Source organism: Moschus berezovskii, chromosome 2, assembly GCF_049115385.1.
Source record: "Moschus berezovskii isolate FMDL1 chromosome 2, NW_MosBer_1.0, whole genome shotgun sequence".
Classification (NCBI taxonomy): Eukaryota; Metazoa; Chordata; class Mammalia; order Artiodactyla; family Moschidae; genus Moschus; species Moschus berezovskii.
In genome coordinates, this window is record NC_142461.1 from 63,899,173 (window position 1) to 63,923,958 (window position 24,786).

The window sequence follows — 24,786 nt, forward strand, 5'->3', positions numbered from 1 at the left end:
AAGCTGGTAGAATGTATGTCTGAGCTGCTGTGTTGCATGTTTGCTGAGGCAGAATCTTTGGGTGTGTGAATCCACCATGGAGCAGAGCTCCGGTGTCCTAATGGCCTTGGGCTCCTGCCATGCCTGATGATACTTGAATGGTATCAGCCAATTTCTGTGTCTCAGGACTGAGATTGTCTAGAAGTTAGAATGTCTTTAAAATGTATTTTGTTCCTGCAAGTAAGATTGTTCCTTGTGAGACCTTGTACCAAATCAGTGAATGGTCAAGATTAGCTAGCTCCCTGAGGCTTTGAAAATAAATTTATAAGGATAAATCTCTTTATCCTCCTCTTCCATCCCCTAATTTAGACTGTTTTGGGTCCTTGTTATATATAGCTTTCATTTTGCTATCACATTTAAATTTATACACAAATTACCTACTTTAAAAAATTTTTGCATTAAAGTATAGTTGATTTGCAGTGTAGTGAAAATTACTTACTTTTTACTTTCGAACCATGCTTGTGGTTAGCATTGGGTTTTTGAGCTTGGCTGAATGAACTAATCAGTTAAAACTAGAGTGAGGACCAACATCAGAATGTTGCCTCATTGGGCTGGTCTTTCTTGTTGTCTGAACAGGCCTTGGATGTTGATGTCTCAGCTTGTCAGCTTGGTGCCCCCACAACCTCTGCCCTACCATCTCTGTGTTGAGGGAGCTGCTGTTCTTAGTTTTTCCTAATCTTTTTATGTTTTTTTTGAAATGTATTTTTTTCAAATTTATCTTAACTGGTGGATAATAATAATTTATTATTAACTGGAGGATAATTACTTTATAATGTTATGTTGACTTCTGCCACGCAAAAATGTGAATCAGTCATAACTATACCTATATCCCTTTCCTCTTGAGCCCCCCCTGCACCCCACCCCTTGCCATCCTGTGCCCCTTGGTCATCTTTTATTTTTTGGTTCATTTATTTATTTATTTTTAATTAATTAATTTATTTTAGTTTTTTTTTTTTTTCAAAAACAATTTTAGGAATCTTTACTTAAAAACAACCTTATCTTAAAATGGAGTAACTTTGGTTTTACGAGCAGCAAGCAAAGTACAGAAGCAAAAATGCATTACAGGAGCATTAAGTTCTACATTAGGTCACAGCGTCTAAACTTTTTGGTTCATTTAAAAATATATACATTTTTTTGTTGTTGTTGTTGAAGAGCTTAAATTCACACAACATAAAATCAACCATTTTAAAGGTAACAATTCATTAACATTTATTATATTCATAATGTTGGGCAACCACAACCTCTATCTAGTTTCAACACAGTTTTGAAACTAGACCCCATTAAAAGTCTTTCAAAAAAAGACCCCATTAAAGTTCTCCCCATTTCTTCCTTCCCCAGCTCTGGCGATCCCTCCGGTCTGTGTTCTTTATGCTTTCAGCTATTCTAGGAATTTCAGAGAAATGGAGCCATCCAATATGTTGTCTCTTGGCATAATGTTTTTGGAGTTCATCTCTGCTGTAGCGTGTATCAGTTCTTTTTTTTTTTTAATGACTGAACAGTCTTTCTAATCCGCTTTCTTGATCTGTTTTTGAGTAGTATCTATTCTACAAACTAAGCTTAGAAAATTTCTGTGTGATCAGACCATGTCTTTTTGTTCCCATTCCTCACCGGTTCCCCTTCCAAAGATCCCACCTGTGTAGATTGTACAGAGATACCAACCCTGTCTTTCCCTCAGGCCTGATCCCATCTTTTTCCATTTTGTTTAACACCATAGTTGTGAAATTCCCTGTTGACTTCTCATCAGACTCCATGGGCCCAGGCCTGTGTATGGCCCCAAGCCCTCTTTGACATGCGGTGCTCTGCTTCACACACAAAGGTGCTGAGTGCTTGTTGGCTTGGTGGGATCCAGGCCTAACTTAAAGCAGACAGAGAACCACTCAGTGTGTTACTATTTTCTGTCTGTAATTGACTTGTGAATGCAGAGAAATACTCATCAAGCATGATGACACGTATTTACCATGAGCACCAGTTGTCTTTAAAGCCTTTTCTGTCTAGTTGGTCCATCAGGACCCCAGATGCCAACTAAGTTGTCAGGTAGGAAGCTCTGGAAAAGCACTCAGACTAATCAGTATAAATCATTAATGACGGTTACAGGGATGACTGTAGATGGCCATTCAGAAACCTTTAATATGAAGAAAAAACATCTGGTAAAATATCACTTGATTTTCATATGTGAAGTGACATATTAACAGAAAGAAAAAGCTTTCTCCTAAATGATAGCAGTTGTGGGGTCAATTTGCAACTGGCATATAAATGAAAAATTGACAAATTATTGTGATTTTAAGGAAATGAAATTTTTTTCTTTGAAATGAAAATATTTTGAAACTAATATGATAAGTTGAGGTGAAACTGTTAAATTCTTTAGAACTTATTTGAATGTTTCACAAATTTGTTATGTTGGATTCCTAACAATGATATAATTTCATTTATTCCCTGAAGAATTGAAATTTCTATTATATGTTCATTAGGAATCTTTGAAAAGACTTATATATTAATACGGGCTTCCTAGGTGGTGCTAGTGGTAGAGAACCTGCCTGCCACTGCAGGAGACGCAGGAGATGTGGATTTGATCCCTGGAGGAGGGCATGGCAACCCACTCCTGGATCGCCTGGAGAATTCAGGCCTGGAGAATCCCACAGACAGAGGTGTCTGGTGGGCTAAGATCTATAGGGTCGCAAAGGGATGGTCATGGCTGAAGCAACTTGGATGCACACACATAGATTAATACAATATAAATCACCTAAATCCTTTAAAGTCTATACAACTGGCCCTCCTTAAGCAAGTACTATCTTTAGATGACTTTAAGTTAATATATGTTATACTGTAAAACTATTACACTTTATTTTAATATTGAAAGTCAGTAATGTTTGTCAGTGCCACAAAACTCTAAACTTTTATTGACTTAAAAAAGTTACAAATCTTCCAAAATATAATTTTGATTTTATGTATGAGTCCTCCAGTGCACACTGTTTACATTTTAAAAATTGATGTTTTTTTATAGCTGCAAAAGAAGGAGCTGGTGCTGTTGATGAAGAGGATTTTATTAAAGCATTTGACGATGTGCCTGTAGTCCAGGTGAGTGAAGATGTTTGGTTTGATTAAAAAGGATGGGCTTATTCTTCCGATTTCATTTTTCAAGCATGTGACACACAGAGTTTTTTACTAGGTAGGGTAATTCTGACTGTCACGTCCACAGGAGGTCTAAGGTTGCAGACTGGGCAATGTTAGGGCCTCTCAGAGCTGAAATGAAGAGTGAAAGTCACGGCCCGGGATGACCTTCCAGTTAGAACTGTTGAGAAGTGGCTTGCTCCAGTAGTGAGTTCGTGAGTCAGGTCGCACAGAGGAGGGGAAAATAAGTGACTCCATTCCAAGAGAGAACAAAGAAGCATGCTTAGGTCGGTATTTTTCTTAGAGAAGTAAATTTGAGTCTGTAAATTTGAAGAATTTAGGTGTCTGAAAGGTATAAAAATGCTTTCATAAAACCTTAGTTTATACCATCGTGATACTTCCCTTAAGTACCTGACATGTGAAGCAGAGATGACTTACAGAACCTGGGGCTCAGTCACTCACTGTAAACTGCTTTGTGTCCCAGCATTGTCTCTTGTTGATCGGGGCTTGTGGTCCATTGGATGTCGGTGCTCAGATTCCTCCAGCGCTTGATATCTGTGTGTGTCCCTTGTCACCCACTGCTTAGTTGCCATGTGTATACAAAGCAGATAGCAGGTGTTTTAGGTTCAGGTTCATCCTTATGTCCTTGACCTTCCTATCATGCCTTACTCTTGGTGGATTTTTTTCTCCCCCTAATGTCTTTGGAGTAAGATGTAAGGATAAATGAGAAAATAGGTGTGAAAGTGTTTCAGGTTACAAGCATAGACACACCTTGCTGTATTGCCCTTCACTGTGTTGTGCTTTGTAAATGCTGCAGTTTCACGTCTATGGGCACCTTGCCTCAAGCATGTGTATGGTGCCCCTTCCCCGTCAGCATTTGCTCACCTCGTGTCTCTGTCATTTTGGTTATTCTCACAACAGTTCAACTCTCCATCAGCAAAAAGAGTACAGTTCTCTGAAGACTCAGATGATGGTTAGCATTTTTTTTTGTTTTATTTTAGCAATAAAGGATTTTTAAATTAAAGTATGCACGCGGCCTTTTTCGATAATGGGCATACTTTAATAGGGCAGTTAATAGACTGCAGTCTAGGAATATCTTTGTGACTCACCTCATTGTGATATTCACTTTATTGCACCTGCAGTGCAGTGAAGACACTAGAACTGACCTGGCAGTGTCTCTGAGGTCTGCCAGTGTAGAGTGGTGTTACAAAAAGCCAAATCAGTGGGTTGTGCATCTCCGCCCGTTCCCCAGTGGGCTTCTTTCTCGGTTGCGCATGAAATCATCTGTTACGGTAAAGCTGCATTTGAGGCGAGGTTATCCATATACGGGCATCAGAGCTGGTGAGTTTACATTCACGGTGGAAACTCATTCAGTGGCAAGCCTATCTAGATGTTATCTCAGAAGTCCTTTTCTGAAAAATGAAATGATTTCTTTTACTATACTTACCAGATGCTCTTGACTTCAGTTAATTAAGAAATGATCTTTGTTTATTCTGTAAATTCTCTCATATTGATTGTAAATTAATTTTGCTTACAGATTTATTCCAGCCGAGACCTTGAGGAGTCCATAAACAAGATTAGGGAAATATTATCTGATGACAAGCATGATTGGGAGCAAAGAGTAAATGCTGTAAGTTGCCGACTTTGTGATTACATTTGCATTAGATATTTAAATATTATAAATATTATGAAATTTGGGTACAGCTGTAATGAATTTTAAGTAGTCAGTATTTTAAATATAAGGTACCATATTCACAGTTTGCCTTTTTAGTAGATTACCTCACTTCCGTTTTTAAAACATGCCTACTTCTATCTTTTTGTGCATCCTGTACTTTTAACAAAGTCCTGCCTGTGGCATGGCCACTACTCTCAACTTAGTAAAGGTTTAATTTTGTGATTCTTGGCCAGGGAAGCAGCTTCTTAGTGATTTACAGTGAGTGTCCCTGTTGCCCTTTCTTCATAGCACTTCTGTCCCTTCTGTTTTTAAAAGTACATTAATGACAACAAGTTGTCTGAACATTAAAGTGAACAGCCCTTGGTGAAGGTATGTCTTTTCTGAGGAAGGTGATTATACACTGGTTGTCCAGCAGGAAGCAGGTTAGGAACACGGCTACTGTGTCTATTTCAGATGCCCTCCAGCCCTTCAATAACAGATACAGTGTGGATACTGTGGCTGACAGTGGGGACGCTTCTTCCTGTGAAAGTGAAAGTCGCTCAGTCGTGTCTGACTGTTTGAAACCCCATGGACTATACAGTCCGTGGAATTCTCCAGGCCAGAATACTGGAGTGGGGGGCCGTTCCCTACTCCAGGGGATCCCTGTTCCCCATTCCCAACCCAGGGATCAAACCCAGGTCTCCTGCACTGTAAGCAGATTCTTTACCAACTGAGCCACTTTCCATGATTCACTCAGTAAATGGTGGTTGGATGGGGTGTTAGGAAAGGGGAACTTAGGGAGGAGCTTTTGTACAGGCTACAATGAGGTTTCAGTTATTGTTATCCTTAGTGTCAGAGCATCTATAAATACACTAAAATGTTCCAATTAAAAAATACATTTTGTGGAATTATAATGTGTTTATCACGGATACTAATTTTTAAAAATTATTTTTTCTTATTTATGATACCTAGATTTCTTCAGTATGTTAGCTACTACTTAGTTGGTCTAATTCTTCTTGGAAAACTATCATTTAACTTTATTGTTGATCCTTGAATATTTGTTGGCTTTCGTTATTTTGTATTTCTGTTCTAAGGATTGTTTTGTCTGTTAATTTTTCTACCCCTTTAGCTAAAAAAGATTAGATCTTTACTCTTGGCTGGTGCTGCCGAGTATGATAACTTCTTCCAGCACTTACGGCTTTTGGACGGAGCCTTTAAACTGTCCGCTAAGGATCTACGGTCTCAGGTAGTGCGGGAGGCTTGTATCACGCTGGGGTAAGGACTACGACGCTCCCGGTTCTCACATAATAAAGTAGCTGTGTCACAGAGCTTCAGAGATGGGTCACTGAATAATATGTCCACTGGGGCTCTTCCACATGCCTGTCGCCTGGTCTCCAAGACTGATTCCATATACACTCTGTTAGTACTTTTACAGTGTTTCCTGGCCAGTTATGTTATTGCCAGAGGGAATTTTTGCAGAAAATTAACACCTGTGGCATCAGTACATCTTTGGTTGATAATGTGTTGTATGACAGATTTTAAATTTTATTTAGTGACTTAGCTCTGAAGCCTCTGTTTTAAACTTGAAACAATTATTAATAATATGGAAAAATAAAATCTTATAAACTTCTGTTCTCAACCTTTTCATTGATTTTGCTGGCAGAATATAGCATGATAAATAGAATTTTTGTTTGTTTCTATTGAATTCAATAGAAGAGGGGCTTTGCAGCTGTTCAAAATTTTGACCTTAGATATTGAAGCCTGAATGTTATATGCTGAAAATAAAAGAGCAAAAGAAAAAAAGAGGCTGAGGGTGCTGTGTCATGTTTTATTAGTGTTTGTTTTTTGCTATTTGAAGAGTAATTAGTGGGAAATTATTTATTTATTTTTTAAAAAGCAGTTCTTCTTAGTGAGTGGCTGTATGTAAAGTCCTCTGCATGTGCTTGGGGAGTATTTGTATTTTACTTAGACTTGTTTTTGTCCTTAGATGACATTATATAAAGGCTCTAAAATGTTAAAAGGTTTATATATTACACTGTTTCCAAGAACTTTGGTTATAGTCCAGTGTTCATTTCTCATTGCAGGCATCTGTCATCAGTGCTGGGGAATAAGTTTGACCATGGAGCTGAAGCCATTATGCCAACTATCTTTAATTTAATTCCAAATAGTGCCAAAATTATGGCCACCTCTGGTGTTGTAGCTGTTAGGTTAATCATTCGGGTGAGTATGTTTTGGAGCCGTATGTACTGTAGAGTAAGCAAGTGGTAAATATTGGTGGTGGATAAGCAGTTATCAGAGATGTTTCTCATTTGAGTGATTATGTATGTGGAATCACACTGTAAGTACAGTATTGCCTCACCGTCACCTTCCCTTGCTTAACTGTCACATGTGAGCCTTTTCAGTTCCCTGGAGTGAATTACAGGTGTGGTGTACAGTTACTGACCTGTTGCTCATCCTCTCATCGTTTTTTTAAGCATTTGAGCACTTGTACCTGCTTCTGAGTTCTGTGTGTGTCCAGGTATTACTCCTGTTCTTCCCTCCTTAATCCCCAACTGTTCATTTTAGGTATTTGTGCTTGTGGCTTTGTATTCATTTAGCCTCCTTATGTAAATAATTGTATATAAGCCTAAAAAGATTATCTTCAGTTAAGTTTTCAAAGTACTAATTTATTTATTCTGAATAATTAGCCAAGTAATTTATATGCAGATTTTCATTAAAACCTAACAGCCCACAAAGCCTTAAAGTGCAAGATCTTCATATCACCTTCTCCCCATGTCAAGTCCCTTTTCCCTGGAGGTAGCCCTCAAATCTGGGATTTGATGATGCTAACTGAAATCTTTCCAGAATATTTGTGGCTATTGTGGGTTACTTCCTTCACATTATTTTAGTTCTTACTGTTTGCAGTGCCTATTTCAGATATTAAACCAAAAGCCATTATTGGACATATCCATTGAAATGGTATTAAAATACCTTGGTCTACTGACTGCTTTTTACTCACTTAGATCTCTACTGCTCAGAGAGTTTAGGCTTCATACCAGTGATTTGTTTTGATTTTAGACTGACTTAACACATATCATCATGTTGTCTGTTTTGGCTCTGTAAACTTTGTCATGCCCTTTGTAAGTGTCCAATGAAATTCTTTCTCCGTTTTAAACTCAGTGAAATTCTAATCTGAATGTATTAGGTGCTTTACATAGGTGAGTAAGGAAGTGATTATCTCAGTTTTGTATTTTCAAGTGTGCGCCTCTGTGTTTTGCTCTTTTCCACAGCACACACACATCCCTAGGCTAATACCTGTCATAACAAGCAACTGTACCTCCAAGTCTGTTGCAGTTAGAAGGTAAAGTTTTAATGAATTTTCTCATTGTTTTTGAGTTGTTTTAAAACCAAAACAAATTTCAACTTTCCCTCCATCTAAAGAGTTTCTGTTTGAAATAACTAATATTATTTAATATTGCTATAATAAATGCCCTTGGATTGAAGGGTCATGATCAAAATTGTATAGAAAGTGAATTTGGATAGCTTATGTTATTTGTGTGTGTGTGTGAGAGCAAGTGTATGTGAGGTATTTGGGAGAGGTGGGATGGGGGCGTGTACCCCCATACACTTTCTTCCTGTGCTGGTCCCTCTGCCTCTGTCATTGGTCCACCCTGTCTCCTGAATGAAGGCAGTAGCTGCCTGCCTGAAAAAGACATTGTAAAAATGAGTGGTAGTTATTTATGTTAACACAGGTAGGGGGAGGTATATGTTGTCTGCCGCTTCTGATGTGATTCTGGGGATTCTGAGGCCTGACTAGTCACCTGCTGTGCTGCACAGTGAGGGGAGGCAGATCCCCAAGGTCAGCCTGAGCAGCCAGCTTGGCTTTGTCTGAGGTCCACATGAGCTGTCCCAGTCTGTGTGTGATGTCAGGGCTCTGTGCTTCTGGCTGGGATCTGTGGGGTCTGGACTGGTGACTCCACAGAGTCCTTCAAATCATGAAATGTTTGGACTGTCTTCCTAGGAGAGTGTATGTACACAGAAGTCTTATGTGAGTTTTCAGACAATTCATGGACTGAAGCTTCTTGGTGGACCAGATCAGGGGTGTTATGGGGTAAATTAATGGCAGACCTAGGCAGCAGCCTTCTGGCCCCATCCCTGCAATTCTGGGTTTTGATCTAGCCCAACAGGAGGGCCTGTCACTTCATGGCTGCCCCCTGTTTCTCTCCTTTCCTGGGCTGGCACGTTGGGTCCCCACAGGATTTCTCAGGTGCGGGGGTCTTTCTGAGCATGAAGCAGCCCCCATCACCACCTTATTAACAGCCACGTGCAAGGCAAGAGAAAAGAGAAGGGGAATGAGCTGGCTGTGTAAGTCAGGAAGAAAGAAAGACATGTTCTTCCACTGAAAAGGCTTAATTTTCAAAAGTGTGGTTCAGTGGCATGGCTGAGAAGTGTGGTCAACCACTGATCCACAGTCCAGCCACCCTAGAGGGCAGAGCAGCTCCAGCTCCCCAGAGACGACTGTGTGGAGCTGGCGAGGCGGAAGCTGTTGGTGGATTTCCCACATACTTGGGGACGGAGTTGTTCAGCAGATTCACAGTAACTTAGGTGGAAGGGTCTTAATGTTTGGTGGAAGCTTAATGGTAACCATCATGAGAATTTGCTGCTGCTGCTGTTATATTGTCACTGCAGATTTAGAGTTCCAGGAGCAGTTTGGAAAGTGTTTCCTTTGTGAAAGGCAGTGAGGTGACACAGATCTTTGTGAGGAACATTATAGGATGTTTAGTGTATTAGTTGACTTAGGATGCATAGCAAAAATACCATACATGGAGTGGGCCTAAACAACAGAAATGTATTTTCTCAGTTCTGGAAGCTGGAATTCTGAGATCCGGGTGCCAACAGGTGGGTTCTAATGGGAGTAGCTTGCAGATGGCTGTTTTCTTGCTGTGTCTTGATGATGCAGAATGTGTTTGTTTGTGTTTGTATAAGAGAGAGAGCTCTATTGTTTCTTCTTACAGGGGCCCTAATCCTAAGAGCATCACTTTCATGACCCCATGTGAACTTCATGACCACCCGAGGGCCCCATCTCCAAATACCATCATACTGGGGTTTAGGGCATCAATATGAGAGTTCAGGGATGACACTTTGGTTCCTAACATGTAAAAATTCTAGCCTGCGGTGCTTCGTGTGAGTAGCAGCATGCAATCACCATGACAGTAGAAATGCCACCCCCTTCACCAGCTTCTTAGCCACATACCTAGATTGGCATTCTTGTCTGTAGTCAAAGTGAGTGTCATCAGAGCCGTGTGTCTTAACACTGAAAAGAGTACTAGGAACCATACCTTCAGAAAGGAAAAGAGAGCAAAAAGGCAGTGGTTTTTGTCCTGTATTCAGCCAGTACCTACCTTTGCTTCTTAGAATTTGTAAGAAATGAATTGCCCACTCTCCCTCCCTTTAAGAAGTTTATAATTTAGTTGGAGGTATTAAAACCAATAATGCGAAGCAATGTAAGAGTGAATTGCAGCATACGTATTTTATGGATTTAGGCATTCAGAGAGCACTGATCAGAACTAGCTGATGGACTTCTTTGGTGGTCCAGTGGTTTGAATCCACCTGCTCCTTCAGGGGAATGGGTTCAGCCCCTGGTCCGGGAAGATTCTACATGCCCTGGGACAACAGTGCCTGTGCGCCACAAGTACTGAACCCACATGCTGCGACTGCTGAAGCCCTGCGTGCTCTGGAGCCCATGCTCTGCAACAGGAGAAGCCACTGCAATAAGAAACCCCTGCACCACAACTGCAGAGTAGCCCCTGCTCACTGCAACTGGAGAAAGCCCACACAGAGCAGCAAAGATCCAGTGCAGCCAAAAATTATAGAGTAAATGAAACCAGCCTTATTAAAACAAACAAACTAGCTGATACGTTTCCAAGGAGCCTCACAGACAACTTAAATAAGACGGAGTTGCTTTTTGAATGATGAGTAGTAGTAGGTGAAGAAAAGAGACAAGATCTAACCAGATGTGCTTAAGTAATGCAGTATTTAAATAATGCAAGTGTTGATGTACTTCCCTATATTATTTTAGTCTAAAAACTTGAAAACAAAGCCTAATTTACGCGGGATGCATGCATGCTGCATGCTAAGTCGCTTCAATCATGTCCAGTTCTTTGCAACTCTATGGACCATAGCTTGCCAATCTTCTCTGTCCATGGGATTTTCCAGGCAAGAATACTAGACTGGGTAGCTCTGTCCTCCTTCAGGGGATCTTCTGACCCAGGGGTTGAACCTGCATCTCTTATGCCTCCTGCATTGGCAGGCAGGTTCTTTACCACTAGCACTACCTGGGAAGCCCTTACAGGGGATATTTTTGATTAGTTTGTTTTGAAACTCATTGCAGACAAGAATTAGCACTAAAGATGCATGTATCCACTGAGAAATAAATATTAATAAATATGAGCATATATACACACACATTAAAGGGAAGAAAAATCCACACCAGGAAATGACATGGGGCAAAGGGCAAAGGTAGTGTGACCATGGCCTGGGTGAGGGTGGGGACAGTGATGCTGAGAAAGCGGTGTGAGCAGAGGTCAGCATCTTTCCCGGAGAAAGTCCGTTCACAGCCCCCACCCCCACTGTCAGCAGCCCTGGGGCTGAGCTTAGTGACTCCCAGAGCTCTCCTGGAGCCCTTGTGCTCCAGGCACATGGCAGCTGTTTCTTGTCTGTCTTGCTCACTGGATTGTGTCTCAGTTACCATTGTGTGTCCAGCATCTAGCATAGGGTTTATTAAAGATATATTGAGTGAGTAGTTATATGCATTATGAGATTTTGAATTGGGAAGATCATGGGAAAGAAAGTTTAATCATTAAGAGAAAGATTGCCTTCTGATTTGTTTCCTTGAATGGGTTCCTTAAGTCTAATAATATTTATTCCTACAAAGATGGTTATTCTGGAATTTAGGAAAAGGAAATGATGAAGAGGTAGGCTCTGAAGTGGTGGTGTAACCCAAGGGAGATTAGTCCAGCATTGATTTTTTTGTGTGTACACTCAGGCCAAGAAAGATCACAGAAGTGGAAAGGTTTGAAAAGAAGGAATCATGAAAGATTGAAGAGAGGAAACTGGTCAAGTAGCTAGAGAAAAACCTGTTTTAAATACTTGGCAGGAAAATTTGGTAAACACTTTGTTTTCCAGGGTATTTTTTACTTTCTTTGTAGAAGGCATTCTTTGAAATTAATGCAAATACTAATTCCCTGATTTTGTAATGTATGTTGATCTTTTGTGCCCGTGTAGCTCCTATATTAATGTATTATTTGACGTAGAATAAAAAAGCACACAGTGGCAGTGGCACACCTGTTCAGTAACATTGCTCTGAAGCTCAAGTTTCTGATCTGAAGGGAACTCTTATATCCTGTCCCTGTATCCTTGTGATTATTTTTTTTGACCACTGTAGGTGCTTAATTATGTTGATTTGCTTTGGTTTTCAGTCAATTTTGATTCCATTTTTATGTTCCATTTTTTTGAATCATGAAAATTAGAAGAAATTTTCTGATTATAAAAAGGAGTCTTGGGTCACTTAAGGAAAAAGCTGTTTTCATAAACAGACAAATGACATGTTTTTCTTTTCACAATTTTCAGGCGCTGCTTTGAATTTTTAGATCTACTTTTACAAGAATGGCAGACACATTCATTGGAACGGTAAGCATCTGATTTGCTGGTTTTCCCTCTGAATTGAATCTTGAGTTTAATGTCTCAGCTAGCGATCCAGCCTACTCTCTATAAGAAGTGAAGGAATCAGGGCATTTATTTGCATGGTTGCCGGTGTTGTTTCTCCTGATAAGAGGCACATACCACTTGCAGAGGCTGTTAATGAGTTCCTTTGACTGTCATGTTAGCCAGGGCTTGTGGACAGGGTGCCCTGGGACATTGCACAGCCAGGACTCACTGTGTTGACTCTGATCTGCCCCCTGACATCCTGTCAGTCCCAACCAGGTAAATGTTTATAGCTGCTCTTAGTATTTGAGGGGTAGCTTGAAAATCCTTAAAGGGATTTCACTCATTTGAAAGGTTTTCTTTTTGATCCGTTTGTATCAGAAAGTCAGCAGTTTTCCCTTTATTCAGGCTGGTGTGTGGTAAGTTTCACATCCTCATGATAAAATGTAGGATTACCCCAGAATTCATAAAGAAGCTTGTCTCTATTTTGAAGCCATTTTTAGTTCCTATCAGTTTTATGTGCCTGTTATTTTTTCTGAGATAAGTTTGGAGATGACAGACAACGATACTGTGCCACTCAGTTTTTAATGGTGTGTTGCATAGTCGTGAGGAACTTTATAGCATCTTAGACGTGTTATGAGTAGTGGACTTGAACACGTAGAGCTCCCCTGGAGTCCAGTTCAGTCCTGCAGGTCTCACTTTGGATCTGGAAGGTAGTCACACGTTTAAAAAGTATTTTGTTGTTCTTTTATCTCTTGGGTATTATACCCTCATGATCTGGTGATAGTATTGGGATTTAGAGGGGAAGATGGAATAAGGGACTGAACGTGGGGACATGTGAGCAAGACAGAAAATGATGGTTCACTCGTCTGTGGCTTCCAATGTTTACTCACTTCGAGGCTTAGCTTTGGCAGTAGGCACATTCTCGCCAGGTATTTACTAAAAGAGTGATGGGATGAGGCAGAGAGTCTGCTGGTAAAATGGGTACCTACTGTTTGTCCTGTGAAATTATTCAGTTATTGGCCTTTTTCTTCAAACTGTTCAGTATTCAATGAAAGAGTTTTAATGGTATCTTCTTAGCTAGGGTAGAACCTAACTGAAAAGAACACCGATATATAAAATGTTTCATTTCATAAAATAGTTCATGTCAGATAGTGGAAAAACATTCTTTAATTATAGAAATGTGATGCAGAAAGCCTTTTCAGTGTTAAGATTATTATTATCTCATTATAATTCCCATAGAAACCTATGGAAAAGTAGAATTTTTCCCATGGAAAAGTAGAATTTTTTTTTTCTTTGTTTGTTTGAGTTCATAAAAGTTGAGCTAAGTAAGTATGGCCTGAAAAATAACAGTCATTACTAAAAGAAAAGAATCCCAGTAGGGTCTGTTTATGGGGAAGTGGGTGGGACAGAATCAGAAGTTAATTAGCAAATGTGCTGGTTTTCTAGGCTGCATGTTTGTCAACTCTGTGGGCACAAAGGTTCTACCTTCTCGTTGCCATTTTGAAGTTATTTCTCACACCTGTTTTTATCTGTGTAAGACTGTGTATTAATGATGAACTGCTTTCATTTCTAACTGTACAGACACATATCAGTATTAGCTGAAACGATAAAGAAGGGAATACATGATGCTGATTCAGAAGCAAGGATAGAAGCCAGAAAGTAAGTGTTTGTTGAACACCACTTTCTTAAGTCATTGCTTTTCTATTTCAGGTTCACTGTCCAGATTTCCTTATAAAAGTTCATTAAGTCACATGAATATGGCTTGTTAATCATGACTTTGTTAATGTGACTCAAAAGACCATTTCAAAACACTTCTCTAATTTTTCGTTTCAAAGGCTGTGGAGTGCCCAGGCCTGAAAGCCTGACTGGTACTATTTGAACATAAATGGGACTGACATAGACAGCAGAAGAAGCTCACTTTTAAATTTGTGAGACATTATCACATGAGCCAGAAGAGCACTTGTCTGCGTGTCCCATGTCTTCTCTTACTCACCCAGCTCTGTTAGTCCCCAGTGGCTTGTTGATTTACTGTGAAAACTCCCCATCATGGGGATTCTTACCCAGGGACCACATCTCTGCCAGGATCAGGTGGGTACCTGGGAAGTGGATGAGGGTGGCTCAGGCTGACTGCAGTCCACAGCTCACTGTCCTGCTCATGTTTGGAGCCATCTTACCACTAGGACTGGCTGTGATGAAGCCAAGAGGGTGTGGCCCCCACATCGCATGCCTTTCTGGGGGTCATCTTGCCATCCTGACTGTAAATAGCAGTTTTAAGTTTGATGCTCAGATGTCTTCTCTCAGACAGCACAAAGGTACATACTTTCCGTATTGCTTTGGGTTTGATTTTCTCTGTGCTTCTGTGGTTGGCTAGCTTGTCTGTTTTGTTTTTTTTTTGGCTGTGCTGCACAGCTTGGGAGATCTTAGTTCCCCAACAGGGGACTGAACATGTGCCCCTGTTGCAGTGGAATCCCCAGTCCTAACACTGGGCCACCAGGAAAGTCCCTGGCTCTTGTGATAACACAGATTGCACCAGTGCTTACCTCTTGGAGCACTATGGATTATTCAGTTGCATATGCCTACCCTGACCTGGCTCTCACTGCTCTTTGCTCTCAGTTAAGGTCTAATTCCTGGTTCTGAGTGTTTGGAGGGCCTCATTCTTCACCTTGAAGCACAACCTCATTTTGGGAAGTTCCTACCCGAATAAGTGACTTAATTAGGAATGGATTTGTTAATGATCTGCTTATGCTCTTTTTGTCCTTATTTTACATTTTGTGCCCCCCCATTTTTTTCTAGTTTTTTAATCATAACACAGTATACCTTTCAAGTGGTTGTGAGCATCGTCCTGTTTTTCTTTTCTATGTGTTAACCTAAAGCCGTTTTAAATGCTTTGAGCTGGGGAGTGTCACATACATTTTGCTTCCATGAACCAGTCCCCTGACATTCTAGGTGGAATTCTAGATGTTTTAGCTCTGTCTTCCCTAGTCTTCACAGTCTTGCAGGTCAGACTCTAATTCCCATGTTCTTAGTGAGACTGAGAGTCAGACAGGTGGAACACCTCGCCTGGAGGCACAGAGCCAGTAGGCTGTGGGTGAGGAGCCACGGCAGTCCTCCCGCTTCACTCGCTTCCTTCCGCCGTGGCGGCTGCTGGCCACCGGAGCGGAGGCAGTCCCTGACGGCGTCCTGTGTGCCTGCTGCCCGTGACGGGAAGCCTGTGTTTTCCAGGTGTTACTGGGGTTTCCACAGTCACTTCAGCAGGGAAGCAGAGCACCTGTATCACACGCTGGAGTCCTCCTACCAGAAGGCCCTGCAGACCCACCTGAAGAGCTCAGACAGTGTGGTGTCACTGCCACAGTCGGACCGCTCATCCTCCAGCTCCCAGGAGAGCCTCAAGTAAGTGCTCCTGCCATGCTCTTCATCTGTGTGGGGTTTACAATGAAAATTTTGCTGCCTGAATGTATATGTGCCTGTTGTCATTTCCCCCTTAATTCAGATGGAGCCTAGTGCTGGGGAAGATGCTGTGGGGCATCGTAAGAAACAGGTGGCCTGGTCCATGGTCCTTGGCCCCTGATCCCTGCCACAGGTGGTTTGTAGTGAAATATGCATGTCAGTCCTGGCACAGTTTTAGAGTAACACAAGCGCAAGCAAATTGCGCCAAGTATCTTCTAAGAGAATGTCAGCATTAACTTGGAGACAGCTTTGGAAAGGGAGGGCATTCAAACCCTGGGACTGAATGTACAACTATCTTCATTCTTTGTTTCTGTTTTCTAAGACTTCTTGCCATGTGTTTGAAAGGTAGTCCAAAGTAGAGCACTAAAGCTTTTCTGAAATTGGAAATTTTTAAGATTGTGGTCCAGATTACCTGTCAAATTCTGAGAAGTCTGAAATAATGCTTTGTGATCATAATTGCCCATTGTATATTTTACCTGTATTAATGCAGATACAATGCACTTTTGATAATAGATGTGTTCCTTAATTTTCAGTCGGCCGCTGTCTGCCAAAAGAAGTCCTACTGGCAGTACCACCTCCAGAGGTAAGGTGGGCACCACGGGGGGAGCTTCTGTGTCTGAGCCTGGGGTGGGCTGTGCAGTGGCTTGAAGCCCTCTACTGCTCCCAGGTCTGCAGAGGGTCTGCCCTGTTTTGTGCTCCCATGTTCCCAGCAGAGCAAGGATAGCTTGTCAGAGTGACTCGGGCAGGCAGACCTGTCCTTCTCACCCTCCCTACCCCCTGTACTTAGTGCTGTCATGGGACGTGTGTGTGTGATGCTTCTGTGCTCTGAGCACTGGCTGGGATGCTCCAGGCACCCGGGACCTGGCAGCTGTGGGGAGTGGGAGGGGGACGTTCCCTGAAACGGGGATGAGGGGTGGTGTGTTCCTGGTGGGTGGGAGGGTGCCTTCATACCACCTTAGGAGGACACTGGCTAGATGCAAATGGATTTTCATTGTTTCGTTACTCTTGTGGATCAGAACTATGGTCCATTTCTGTGGGATTTATGATTTCGGTTATGAAGGTGTGTGGAGTTATGGTCACTTGTCATTCCCTTCAGTACCAGCTAAGCTCTGTCAAGTGACCAGTAGCCACTGTTGGACAGTGCTCTGTGCTCCAGCCTTTGTGAAAACTTGATGTTTGTTTTCAGGAGAGGCAGGACACACTCAGCCCTGTGTGCTTGAAGGTCTAGTGCAGCCCTTACTGTCCTTGCTAAAGCTCACTCCTCCCCCTGCAGCTTCCACAGTCAGCACCAAGTCCGCATCCACCGCGGGGTCCCTGCAGCGGTCTCGAAGCGACATCGACGTGAATGCAGCTGCCAGCGCCAAATCCAAGATCTCCTCAGCTGCCGGCACAGCGCCCTTCAGCTCGGCGGCGGCCTTACCTCCGGGCTCGTATGCGTCATTAGGTAACCAGACCCCCGAGACCCTTCCCCCCAGGTCTGCTGTTAGAGATGACACTTAACCTCAGATTAGATTGATTTACAGAGCAAATGACCAGAAACTGTAACTGAGGCAGGTCTCATGGTTGCAGGGCTAATGTTTCAGAGTTAAGTGACCCTGTGTGCTGACTGCTGGTTTACAGCCACCCTTGGGTGAGTGTCCTCTCTGCTGGGGCATCAGTGGTCCGTCCCTCTGTGTCATGTGCCCCTTCCAGCATCCCTTGTAGCTGGAGGAGTCCCTTGTAGCCAGAGCTGGGTTTCCTCCCCTCCTGTCCTGGGGTGGGGTGCAGAGCTTGACTGTCCAGTGAGGCTTTGCCTGGAGTGGGCACAGGGAGGGCATAACAAGGGACTCCAAAGGAGCAGGAGGACTTTCTGACCAGCATAATGTATCACACAAAAGAGTGTTGTCTGTCCCCCTGTGTCACCTTGGGAGGATCATGCACAGACTCTAATGGTAGCACGAAAGATTTAAAAAATTACTTTCAAAAAAATTAGTGTCTGATAGCATGGTAGGCTGAACACCTGATGTAAGGCTTATAGTTTATTTCAGTTTATTTTTGTTAAAGCAGAGTTGTTCAAAACCAAAGTCTAGAGACTTAGCAGGATTTGTTTTATTTGGGATTTTTAAGGAAATGAATGTGATTTAAACTTCATGAAACATCGAGCCTTACTGCTCCTGTGGTTTACAAATTAATCCCGAAGTCAGTTCCACAACTGATATCTCAGATCATGGGAGCAGAGTGAGAGAGCACCAAGCAGAAGTTAGTGGGCCTGACTTGGGCGCTTAGTGACCTTGACCAAGCCCAGCAGCTTGTGAATCTATTTCCTCCACCCATAAATTAGTTATGGCTATTAAAGAAAGCCATCTGTTAACACACGTGGTAGGGACAAATGAAATTATACAGAAATCTTTTGTAAACTGTTATCCTATAAGATGAAGGAAACTGTGGCTGTGAGAGGAACGTTATTAATTTAAAAGGTAAGGTTTATAGTGTGGAATATTGTTAAATTAGTCTTGTCTTCTCTACAGAAGTATCTTACTGAGACTGGGAACATATCCAATAAGAGCTCTCTTTTTATGTTTATTTAACTGTTACACCATCACGTAGCTGTGTTTAGGCTCTTGTATTGATGTGTGATCACTGAGCAAGAGAGAAGTCAGGAGTCTGTCCTGTGTGAAGGCTTTCTGTTCATTTTAGTTCTGTTTGATCCACCTTGAGGATCTATAGTTAGTATTTGCTTCATTGTTTGAAAACAGTAGTCCTTGTTTTTCTATGCATATTAAAACTGTTTTAACATGGACCCTGTGGGCTCCACTTGGTGCTTGTAAAAGCGCTTGGGTCTTCTGGTCTGATGACACAGAACTGACCTCTTCGAAGCGCTAATGATGAATGCTCAGCCCAGTGTTACCTTTTCAAATGATGAGACTGGAGTATTCCCCACTCTCTATCGCCTGAGAGCTTGACCTCAGCTTTCCTGATGTCCAGATCCATAAAAACCAAGCAAAATCAGCCCCCCAATATAACACAGTCCTGCTGAGAAGCTGTTACAGGTCCTGCTGAGGTGGACACACTATGTCTGTGCAGGAGTGTAGTGTTAAAGCTGATGATCCTTTTCCCAACTTCTAGAGTCCAGACACATGAGGGGAGACACGGAGCCCCTAGGCCTCGACTCAGGTACCGAGCTGGACCGTGTGGCTGGGCTGGGTGCTGCTCTGCCAGCTTCTGGGGCTGCTGACTCACCGCCTCTGCCTCTGGGTGTCCATAGTTCCCCATTATTCTGCTAGTACAATACTTTGTTCCAAGGAAAAGGGACTCTTCAGAGGAGGAAAGAAAATGAAACTGAATGTCGTTCAGTCATGTCCAACTCTTTGCGACCCCATGGACTATAAAGTCCATGGAATTCTCCAGGCCAGAATGCTGTAGCGGGTAGCCTTTCCTTTCTCCAGGGGATTTTCTCAACCCAGGGATCGGACCCAGGTCTCCCGCATTGCAGGTGGATTCTTTACCAACTGAACCACCAGGGAAGCCCAAGGAGGATGAGGTTGGCCAAATCAAAAACACAGTCCATCAGCCAAGGCCTTGACCCTGGGTTGTCCTTTCATGTGGTGTTTTCTGAAGGCAAAAAGCACATTCTTCTAAGCTGATTTCAATAGAAGGTGCACTTACTTGCTTCAGACTGTGCTTTGCTGTTGAACTTGTTTCCCTTTTAATTTTATTTTAAATTGTACTTTTGCTTTTTTGGTAGCTAATAATAACATTCTGCTTTTTAATTTTTTTGATGTTACTAACTGTTCCCTGTTATCCCTTCCCTTGTTTTTTTAATTTGCTTAAAGATGGTACTGCCACTAAAGCGGAGGGTAAGCGGTTTGTCTCTGTGACGAGGTGTGTCCCCACGAGTGTTGCCTGGTGCCCTCGCCCTCCCTGGGGTCCCTGCATGACACGTTGCACGTGCTTCCCTCCACTCTTCCTCCTCCTGTCTCCACTGGGTCTTGCCTTCCCTCTACCTGAACGCTGCCCTCCTTTCTTGTTCAGTGGTTGTGCTTGTGGATTTGGGCTCCAGTGTGCTGTCCATAGCGCGTCACCCTGAGCCCACGCTGGGAGGCGCATCCCTGTGGCCTCGTAGGGGACTCATCTCAGGTTTCGTCACTCCTGAAGCACCACCCCCACTTGATTTCTCTTCTTCACTTTGTGCTTTTGTGGGCCTTTCAGGATTGACCTTTCCTCTTGTAAACATAAGTTTCAGTGTCAGTTGGCAATGCAGGTTAAAGGCCGGTAAAGGTTTTTCAGCAGGTAATTTCTAGACGTTAAAAAAAAAATTCTTTTCTCTCCCCTGAAGCTACTGAATTATATGATACTGTGTCTGTTTGTCTCACTGATGCTAGCCCCATTCGTTCATTTACTGTCGTTCATCCACGCGTCAACCTGGGTTAAATGCCTTCTCTGTGCTGTGTTCTCTGGGACACACAGGAGTATAACTGGTGGAAGAAATACACATCCCCACATCCACTTTGTTTTCTCTTTGTGTTGATCTCAAGAGGCTCTTTCTGATGTTTGATTCTTTTGAATTTTAGACGGAGTTCTTCCTGGCAGTACAGGTCTTTGATTAGCACATGATAGACATGATCAGCTTTGCAAAGTCTCTAGAGAGTAAGCATGATGTTTCAGATAATTGAAATATAGAGTTACCTCATTTGCGTAAGGTAATGGCTTAGACTCGGCAGCCCTCAGGATAGTGATTTAACAATTAGGAACTGCTAGATTAAGTTCTTGTGTTACATTTAGCCCCCCTAAAGGCCAGCCAGCAGAGTAGACTGGGTTTTATCTCGAGATGTGCAGCTCACGGTGCTTTTAATTCATATACTACTTTCCAAGAAACTCACAAAGGAAAAATTGGAATGAAATTTTTAAAAGACATTTAGTCTCAAGATCAGTGTTCTTCAATTTTATCTCATCATAGAATTTCCTGGAATCTTGCTTACAAGAGCAGAGTCCTAGGTGCTGCCCCTTGAAAATTCTGATTAAATTTGGAACAAGCAAGGAACCGGAATTTTCAACAAGCTCCACTGATGGTTCTTGGAGTTGGATAAGCTTTTGAAATGAGAAGTTTCCAAAAGGAAAAATGGACAAAAGGCCTGTGTCACGCTAAGGCTGCCATTTGTGATAGAAGACTGAGGCTAGGTGTGGTTTTCTTCCATTTTTTAGTTGAAACAAGTCATTTTGTATTTCTCTTTCTCCAAGAAAGAATCTTAAGTATTTCCTCAGCTTAGATGGACAGGGAATAGAGTAGGATACAATAATAATACAGATGAGACAGGAAGTTAGAGACATGATGTGGGAATTTCCACATTTTTTGCAGAGTGCCCTGGTTGATTTCATATCCCTCTATGAGAGAATGGAAGTCAGCCTGTTATTCCACCCAGCAGTGGAGATTTTACACTTTTTTTTTTCCCTTCAGTTCTCTTTTACCTGTTTTTTTTTTTATTGGAGGCAAATTACTTTACATTAATATATTGGTTGGTTTTGCCATACATTGACATGAATCTGCCCAAGGTGTACATGTGTTTCCCCTCTTGAACCCCCCTCCCACCTCCCTCTTCCCTATATCCTCCCTCCAGGTCATCCCCGTGCACCAGCCCCAAGCATCCTGTATCATGCATTGAACCTGGATTGGTGATTCATTTCACATATGATAATATACATGTCTTTAGTTTTCTTTTACCTATTCAGGGTAAGGTCAGAGGGTTGCTTGCTCAGTTATTGTGCTGGAAGCTGAGGATAAGAAGTCTCTTTCTGGTTCTCCTTCTGGTAGGAAAGTGGAGGATGATCTGTGGGCCCTTAATCATACAGAATTCAGAATTAGCCAGAATTCCATGTGCCTCGGCCTTGGTCCCAGGGCCATCCAGGCTGTCACAGCGCTGGCCGGTCAGAGCCTCCAGCCTTGTGTGATGATGAGATGGAAAATAGAGTCCTTGGGAACCCTTTCAACTATCATTTCTCTGTTTCAGCTGTGAAATTTAGTCGGCTGCTTAGAAAAGCTCCATACACAGAAAACATCACTTAGCATCTTGTCAAGAGTTTCCTGTCTGAATTTTTAGGATCATTTTGAGCCTTTTGAACATGTTATTATGTGCGTTGACTATATTACTGTTACAGTAGCTCTTAGACAAGCACTAGATACTTGCATCAGGACGCAGAAATTAAATCGATAGTTGGAAGTTCTGAATTCAAAATTCAGACAATACATTTGAAGCCTGGTGACTCCCTTGTTATAGTGATTAAGAAAAATAAATATTCTCTGGAGGTTCCTTATCGCACACATGAAGTAGCTATTCTGACATTTACGACTAATCAGAAAAATGGTTTTTGTGAAGAACTCAAAGCTCAACTTTTGAACAGAAGTTTACTTCCAGGTCATCTTTCAGTATGTTATGTTCAGTGACTTGGAGGATTTGGAAGAAGAAAACATTGATATTATCTGTTTTGCCATTTGTGAGAGAGTTTATAATCAATCACCCTTGACCCTTGAACAACATGGGTTTGCAGCATGTGGGCCCACCTGTAGGTGGGCAGGATTCCTAGAGTTAAGATCAAAATACAGTGGTTGCATTCTTGTTTGTGAACAAGTTAGGAAATATAATTTTATTAACTATACTCTGTATAATAAAAATAAGGCACCTTTGAAGAAGTCTGCAAAATTGGGTAAAGCTTTATAGAAAAACACTGAAGAAAGTGATAGAAAACAGGAATGAATGGAAAGATTGATATCATAAAGCTGTCTTTTCCCCCCAAAATTAATCCCGGGTTCCACAATTCTAGTCAGATTTTCACCACGTCTGTTTATTGCATGTTCACATGCATATATATGCAGGAGAGCAAAGGCTGTAGGGAAAAGGGCTTGATTTGCCCAACCAGTTTAGAAGGTGGTTTTGAAAAGCTGCTGACAGCAGTATCCATTGCACAGAATGGACACCTGGACTAATGGGGCAGACTCAACAGTGGAGAAACAGAGCCATATGTGTATACAAGTGCTTCATAAGTGACATAGGTGGCTTTTTACATTAGTAACAAAGGGGTTGCATAGCCATATGGAAAAAGTGAAATGGATCTCCCCTTTAATTGGAAGAAAAACCACTTCCATAAGTGACCTCACAATGTTGAGCCAAACCATCAGTTTTGGAAAAATATGTACCCTATGATAAAGTTACATTTAAAGTATATAAAATAATGCCATCTATTTCTTAGTTATACAACCATGTATATTAAAAATATAAATGTAAGGGAATGATGAACACTGGGTTTCAGCTCATGTTACCAAAAATGTTGCAGGTTGAGGCGAAGGATACAGAAGATTTTTATTTTCTTAACTGAATGGGTGTGGATGCTCATTTAAAAATTTTTTTGTGGTCTAAGTATTTTATAAAAATTTAAACAAAAAAGTAAATTCAGCTGTTTTTCATCTTCAGTTTGCTGTAGTGACTGCCTGGATATGGCTTGGTGACTTCTTTAGGAGACTAACTCTCCTAAGGAATGGATGCCAGACATCCAGGCATGGGAATCTAAACCATTGGGTAAAGGAATTAATCCGCATGCTTCTCTGTTTCCTTATCTGTAAAGTAGGGATAGTTAGTTTGTGTGCTGGTGAGAGGATTTTGAGTTCACATTTATGTGGTTCATAGTGACATGTTGTTGTTCAGTCGCTAACTCGTGTCTGACTCTTTGCAGCCCCATGGACTGCAGCATGCCAGGTGTCCCTGTCCTTCATTGTCTCCCAGAATTTTCTCAGACTCATGTCCATTGAGTCAGTTGATGTCCAACCATCTCCTTGTCTGTCAGTTGCCTCTCCTCCTGCCTTCAATCTTTTGGGTCTTTTCCAGTTAGTCGGCTCTTTGCATCAGGTGGCCAAAGTATTGGAGCTTCAGCTTCAGCATCAGTCTTTCTATTGAATATTCAGGGTTGATTTCCTTTAGGGTTGACTGTTTGATCTCCTTGCTATCCAAGGGACTCTCAAGAGTCTTCTCCAGCACCACAGTTTGAAAGGCATCAGTTCTTAGGCACTCACCCTTTATGGATTAAATCTCATATCCGTACATGACTACTGAAAAAACCATAGCTTTGACTATACAGACCTTTGGCAAAGTGATAATCTCTGCTTTTTAATACACTGTCAAGGTTTGTCGCAGCTTTTCTTCCAAGGAGCAAGCATGTTTTAATTTCATGGCTGCCTGCAGTCAATGTCCACAGTGAGTCTGGAGCCCAGGAAAATAAAATATGCCACCTTCCTCCACTTCTTCCCCATCTTTCTTCCATGAAGCGATGGGACCAGATACCATGGTCTTTGTGTTTTGAGTTGGGTTTTAAGCCAGCTTTTTCTCTCTCCTCTTTTCAGCCTCATCAAGAGGCTTTTTAGTTCCTCTTTGCTTTTTGCCATTAGAGTGGTACCGTTTGCATATCTGAGGTTATTGATATTTCTCCCAGCAATCTTGATTACATCTTGAGCTTCATCCAGCCCAGCATTTTGCATGATGTACTCTGCATATAAATTAAATGAGCAGGTTGATAATATACAGCCTTGATGTACTCCTTTCCCAATTTGAAACCAGTCCGTTGTTCCATGTCTGGTTCTAACTATTGCCTCTTGACCTGCATACAGGTTTCTCAGAAGTCAGGTAAAGTGGTCTGATAGTCTCATCTCTTTAAGAATTTTCCACAGTTTGTTGTGATCTAAACAGTGAAAGGCTTTCATGTAGTCAATAAAGCAGAAGTAGATATTTTTCTAGAATTCCCTTGCTTTTTCTATAATACAATGGATGTTGGCAATTTGATATGTGGTTCCTCTGCCTTTTCTAAAACCAACTTGAACATCTGGAATTCTT

The 24,786-nt window shown here is 41.8% G+C and overlaps 1 protein-coding gene across 5 annotated transcripts in view; it reads left to right on the forward strand.

Annotated features, from left to right (window-relative positions):
• Nucleotides 1-24,786, forward strand: part of CLASP1 (cytoplasmic linker associated protein 1) — a 279,111-nt gene that overhangs the window by 163,540 nt on the left and 90,785 nt on the right. For 3 of the 5 annotated variants that reach the window (XM_088828824.1, XM_055398059.2, XM_055398061.2), the window contains exons 10-20: nt 3,041-3,114; nt 4,685-4,777; nt 5,931-6,076; nt 6,886-7,021; nt 8,071-8,141; nt 12,410-12,469; nt 14,069-14,146; nt 15,710-15,877; nt 16,468-16,517; nt 17,208-17,378; nt 19,040-19,087. In XM_088828824.1, the coding sequence (XP_088684950.1) occupies nt 3,041-3,114; nt 4,685-4,777; nt 5,931-6,076; nt 6,886-7,021; nt 8,071-8,141; nt 12,410-12,469; nt 14,069-14,146; nt 15,710-15,877; nt 16,468-16,517; nt 17,208-17,378; nt 19,040-19,087 (1,095 nt within the window). The remainder of the gene's footprint in view (nt 1-3,040; nt 3,115-4,684; nt 4,778-5,930; nt 6,077-6,885; nt 7,022-8,070; nt 8,142-12,409; nt 12,470-14,068; nt 14,147-15,709; nt 15,878-16,467; nt 16,518-17,207; nt 17,379-19,039; nt 19,088-24,786) is intronic. The other 2 variants (XM_055398062.2, XM_055398063.2) reach the window with 1 other exon arrangement.